At 40.2% G+C, this 6,069-nt stretch overlaps 1 protein-coding gene across 4 annotated transcripts; it reads right to left on the bottom strand.

Annotated features, from left to right (window-relative positions):
* Positions 1-422: 422 nt before the first annotated feature.
* On the bottom strand, positions 423-5,700 carry HNRNPH3 (heterogeneous nuclear ribonucleoprotein H3). 4 transcript variants are annotated; one of them, XM_026042665.1, is made up of 9 exons: positions 5,535-5,700; positions 4,825-4,963; positions 4,118-4,260; positions 3,566-3,652; positions 3,167-3,282; positions 2,478-2,613; positions 2,119-2,199; positions 1,932-2,039; positions 423-1,667 (listed from the first exon to the last, which is right to left on the bottom strand). In XM_026042665.1, the coding sequence occupies exons 1-9, from the start codon at positions 5,650-5,652 to the stop codon at positions 1,591-1,593; spliced, it is 1,005 nt and encodes a 334-aa protein (XP_025898450.1). In that variant the 5' UTR covers positions 5,653-5,700; the 3' UTR covers positions 423-1,590. The 4 variants fall into 4 exon arrangements, with proteins under 4 accessions (XP_025898450.1, XP_025898448.1, XP_025898451.1 ...); XM_026042663.1 differs by having other exon boundaries at positions 4,073-4,260; XM_026042666.1 differs by having other exon boundaries at positions 430-1,667; positions 1,932-2,018.
* Between the last annotated feature and the right edge of the window lie 369 nt (positions 5,701-6,069).

The raw sequence follows: 6,069 nt of genomic DNA on the forward strand, positions 1-6,069 counted from the left end.
GCTTTAAGGGAAATATTGCAGCTTTTGTCAACTCTAGATACTCTCCACCTGACCATAATGTATTTTGCCATGACACCTTAGTGCCTTGCAGGTAAGATGCAAGCCCTTTCAGCAGTTCACCACCTCTCCACKGGTTAGTGTCCTGTGACAGTGTTGCTAGAGTAATTTCGGAGTCCTGTCCCCTCCCCTTCCTATCCCAGAGAAAACAGGCACTATGGGTGGAGCGTTCCTGGCTACGTTACCTCTTCAGCTACCATCACCTCCAGCCCCTTTGGCACAAGAACACAGTCTCTCGTAAAATAGACTCCATTCTCCTCTCTCCCACAGTAAGACATTTATTACATATATATCACAGTACTAGCAGAACAGGTGACAGACTTTCAATACCCAAGATCACATTTGACATTGTAAGGAGGCATTGAGGACAAGCAGTTAGTTTGGGAGATCACACTGGCTCAGAATAAATATAAAATACCTTTTTTCATTACACAGCAAGTATGGTAAGTGTCTTCAAACAATGTTTCTTACATATCTTACAACTCATAAATGCACAAAAATGTCATCAGGTGGTTTGGAAGTGTTGATTATTTAATATTAGGCTTAGATCCTTTTTTAGAGGCACTGAGCTTCCACTTGCTTGCCCAGCTACTGGCTTGCAAAATTTAGAACAAAGAGTGAAAAGTCAGCTGTGTGCGAGGAAAAAAAAAAGTCATGAAGAGGCCAACCTCCTTAAAATTACCCCACCTTCCTAAAAGCAGAACTTTTTTTTTTAAACTAAGTACCAAGCAGATCATTTCAAATTAACAAGTACTTGACCTAGTTTATGTAAACTAAGAGATAAGCTGTGCTAGTGTTTTAGTTTGGTAAACAAGTGATTTGCACATTTATGAAGGAAGATGTGAAATGCAGTTTCTAGAACTCTACAGCAAACTGGAACTAAACACACGCTTAGTTTTGTGGATGCACAGAACTTGGTCACTGCTCAGTTATTTACGTAGTATTATGTCTGAAAATCACAGTAGATTTCAATACCCGAGGAAGGAAGCTGAAATTCTCAACTTTTAGCCTCCACACCCTTTTTAGCTTAATGCTGTAGKAGGAAGTTACATACACTTATCAAAAAGATTGAGGAGAAGCTGTAACCAAATCAACTATCCTATTCAAATACCTTTTTTCCTTTAAACAAATGAATTTTGCAACTCATTCACTACACCAAGATACACAGACCTAAATCAGTGTTTGTAAGAGTCACAGTACAACCACCTTTATTGAACCAAGAGTAGTACAACATCTTAAACCGACTCTTTTCTTGAATATGTAATACATCCTTAGGAGTAACTAGTATAAAAAGTATCAACATCAGTGGTTTGAATATAAAAATTTATTTAAAGTCGGAGTATGCAACAAATAAAACCTACAGAAAACAGATTTTCCCCTCACAATCTGTTGCTTACCAAATAATATTGTGAAAACACATTCCTTCAGTCATTATAAAGTTCTTAAAATACAAAAGAAATTGAATTTTGTAAGAAAGTCTAGTAGACCAGAGACTGTTTCTTCTGGGATATTTTGTAGAAGCAAGGCCATCCTTCAATACATTCCACGCCATCCTCCTCCACCCATACTGCCTTGCCCATAGTATCCTCCACTATTCCCACTGCCACGACCTGCAAACAATTGACAAGGTCACGTATACATACCTTAAAGAAAAGAAAAAATTTGATCGGTGATACTAGAACAGTGGTTTGGCCCCATGTTAAGTCGCACCAAATTAACACCACTTTAGCACCACTGATTTATGATTTAACCACCACCCCCGCCCCTGCCCAAAGCGCAAACACCCTGTACCACAGAGATCCCACCTTTCCAGATCCTGCCACAAGGTAATGCAGCACCGTAGCTGCCGAGCACACGACAGAACTTTTACTTACTATAGCCGCCCAAGCCATCAGGAGTTCCGTACCCTCCACTGTAATTACTACCCATTCCCATTCTACCAACAGAGCCATAGCCTTGATCTGAAAGACAGAATGTACATGCTTATAAACTTGGAACCCAGGAAACTTGGGGAAAAACAAACCCTTTAAGAAAGTGAACTATGTCGAAGTTAATACTTACCCATTCCATCTCTGCCATAGCCTCCCATTCCAGATCCACCTCCAGCAGTGGAATTCAGGAATAGTTCAATATATCGATGCTCTGTAAGAAACAAAAAAGAGCTGCCTATGTTTCAATTCAAAACCTGGAACCAGAGATAAGGTAAAACCCAACTTCTCACAGACAGCATCTTCATCCCGAAGTCTGCAAAAAGGGAGTCTGAAACGCAACAATATCTAGCAATTCTGATCAACAGCAGAAAGTCGACTACAACAGACATCACTGCAGAGCAACTTAAAACATTACCTTCTACCGCATTTTCTCTTACGTACCCACCTAAGGAATTGTCAATGTAAAGCTCACATGAACACAACACTCACGCATGTGGTTTTTATCCTTGGACATGGCAGCTACTGCATCCTCATGTGTTACAAACTCCACATCTGCTTCTCCTGTTGCTCTCCCATCTGCACCGATGTCAATGTGAACTCTTATAGGATTCAGTGGTGAGAAAAACTAAGGACAAATAAAAATCTCATGAACTTAAGAATTCAAGCTGCAGACAGCTTTGGCTATCCCGGTAACTACTACTGAGCATTGCTTTTTTCTCATCCTGTCAAACAAATCTAGTTAGTTATTTTCTAGTTATCGGTGGCATTGTGCCAGACACACAATCTATAATTTGAAAAAATACCTGCCCAGGCATAGTGCTTTAAGCAACAGGTTCTAGTACAAAGCCTCCCTGGAAAAGGAAGGTAACTTTTTCCCCTCTTCTTTTCAGAACCAAGGCGTCTAAGTGCCAMCCATCTCTCCAATACATTTTCTAACGTAAACAAATAAGTAGTGAGTGTACAGATTAAGGTTAATATAATTTGGCGGACTTCTTTAATAATCCTACCTCAAGATTTAACTTTATAAAGACTTGTTTACTGCTAGGTTCTGTAGCAGTAAACTCACATAAACAGCCATGAATTTAAATAAGTGACAGATCTATCAATCACCGGGGCTGAAAACTGTATAAAAAAAAAGAGCTCCCAGCATTAGAAGGCTCTTTCAATCAGATACTTACATTAGCAATATCATTTTCTGTTGCTCGAAAGGGCAGTCCTCTCATGTGAACAAAATGACCACCCCCATGGAAACCTGAACCTGCGTCTCCAGCTCCACCATAGCCATGTCCCATGCCTATTAAAAAACAAAGCGAGAAATTACCCATAAAAACTGAAGAAAAGCCAGAAGAGCTGTTGTTGTTCTTCTGTGTGCCACTACATTATTGATTATTCAATGTTTATACTTCCAGTGCTATCACCCAAAACACTCATTTGAACGATATCTTTAACAATACTTCTAATTTTTCCACTTTCCCTTCTTTCTTCCTTTAAACAACTTTCTTCATTCTTTCTAATAAATAAAGTATTACGCTCCCTAAACTGATAGAGATTTCCTTAAACAAACCATAGGTTTTTACCTCTCCCATCTCTCATTCTGTCATCATAGCCATCATTTCCATAGCCATAGTTATTATAGCCACCATAGTCATCAAAGCCACCGTATCCTGTACAATTGACAGAGCAGAAAGAAGAAAAAAGGTATGATTACATTACTACTAAATATGCATGAAGCAACACACAAGAGTCAGTTTTCAGTCTCTGGGCACCCAAAAGTCCGCAGTTGCTTTCCCAACTGCTAAACCTGGACTTCTAACAGACTGCATGTGCAAAATTCACTTTTATAAAATAAAAAGAATGAAGCATGCAGGTAAAAATTTTCAACTGTGCTGTAAACAGTTTTCCTATCACTTCAACAACTCTTAAAGACTAAGCTGTACTTTTTGAAACACTGTTTCTGACATTCCCTCTCAGGAAATTTTTCAATCCAAGTAGGAACTGCAGCTACTGCCGTTTCTTTATTTCTCAATAAAGGTGTCAGGAATACGAGACTGACAACAGAACCTCCGTTCATTAGATACACATACCACCGTCATATCCACCACCTCCTCGACGCATTCTGTCATACATACTTCCACGCCCAGCTCCATAATAACCCCCTCTTCCTCCTAATGGTCTATCATATGGTCCAGGTCGCTGCTGTCCCATCATTCTTCTTGGCGGATCATAGAATCCTCTGATTTCGCTCTTACTACTTTTGAAGATTTCAATATATCTAAATAAAAGAGGATTTTTGAGGTACAAATGAGAATACATGCATAAGCTGTCTGAATATTACAAAAGGCCGTATTAAATTACTTTCTATAACTAAATATAATAGCCAATAAAAGTCAATAAAATGACTAAAGATACCATAAAACTTAAGTTTCTCCTCAAAGCCTTAAGAATCTTAAGTGTATCAAAGTAACACTTGTACATTAGTAACATATGTGCAAATTCTAACGGCACAAATTATACATAAAAGATTCTTTCCAGTATGAAAAAACATACTGTTGAAAAACAGTATCTGGCTATTGTGGCATTTATCACAAACCCCGCCCCCACTACACAGAAAGGATTGAAACAGAATTCCGATTTTAGCAAACTACACAGAGTATTACTGTCTCCCCCACCCCCCAAATCTACTATATTTCCCCAAGTTAACTTAGGATCAATTTTAAAAATTCTTAAAAAAAAATAGCCAGTTCARTATTTAGGTCCCCAACCCCCCCAACAGCATTACTGACCCACAACCCCCAAAAATAAAGATTTAACGCCATCCCAAACTCTCCATCCCCACCTGTGCCCTATTCTTTCCTTGTGTTTCCCCAGAGCATTTTCTGCTATCTCCTTTGAAGCAAACTGCACGAAGGCCTCCCCTGTGCTTCTCCCCTGGTAGTCCAGCGTCAATGTTATCCCATTTGGCACGATTTCCAACCCTTTAACCCAAGGACAAATAACCCCATCAAGGGGAACAGTGTTAAAGGCTGAAACATTCCCATCTGTAGCAAATACTTAAAGCATATCTAAACAACAACAACAAAAAAGAAAAAAAAAAAAAAGAAAAGAAAAAAGACACCCTTAAGTCTCCCCCATCACCCAACAATACAAGCCAATGATCTTTCATTAAACATTTATGGATTTAACCATAGTTGTTTTCTAAACAACTTAAACTTTCTTAAACTATGCAAATACAACCACCTCCATTAAATGAAGCACAGCTACCAAACAAGCAATTTAACTGCTCCAAATGCCATCAGATAGACTATTTATACATAATACATTTTCCGCCTTGACAAAATTAGATATATACTCAGCTTTACTATATCTACCACTATATGCACTTTAATTACTAGGCACAAATCTTACATAGAGAATGACAAACTAGCTTAACATCATCCCTCCCGCCCACCCACCCCATTAATGCATATTACAAATCAAACAGCATGAAACATTGTGCAATAGATACAAGAGAGCTCAGTCACTATACTTCGACTATACTAGAGATACCTTGGAAAAACTGCACAATCTCTTCTTTGCTGCAGCCAAATGGCAGGCCTCGAAGTCGTACTACTGTTCCATCGTTAGTTGTATCGTTTGGCCCATTGTGTTTCCCGCTCCAGTCCATCTTTTATTTCAATCAAACCCTACCAAGAAGGGAAGGAAAAAAAAAGTTATGTATGCTTAAGGCCCTCCCTGCAAAAGCACGCCCTGCAGCTTTTTATCGTTACCTTTGTTATGTGTGTAGCTGTACTTTATGGTGCCTAAAGCATGCATACATCTGGAAAGACCCGTGCCCAAATTCCAGCACACGCGCGAATGCGGGGCCCGCAGAGCTCCCTACTCGCTCAGGCGACAGCGAGCACCGATCCCGCCCCCAAGCGCGCGGCCTCCCTCTCCCCCCCACCGCCCAGGGGAAGAGAGAAAGGCACAAAACAAGGGGCAAAACGCGCGGCATTTCCACAAGGAGCAGCAACCGCCGCGAGGATTCCTTTGTCTGCCGACCGAGCGCCACGGGCCACGCTGCTGCTGCCCTCCCCCCCCC

Source organism: Nothoprocta perdicaria, unplaced genomic scaffold (genome assembly GCF_003342845.1).
Source record: "Nothoprocta perdicaria isolate Ctin4 unplaced genomic scaffold, notPer1 scaffold_310, whole genome shotgun sequence".
NCBI classification, from domain to species: domain Eukaryota; kingdom Metazoa; phylum Chordata; class Aves; order Tinamiformes; family Tinamidae; genus Nothoprocta; species Nothoprocta perdicaria.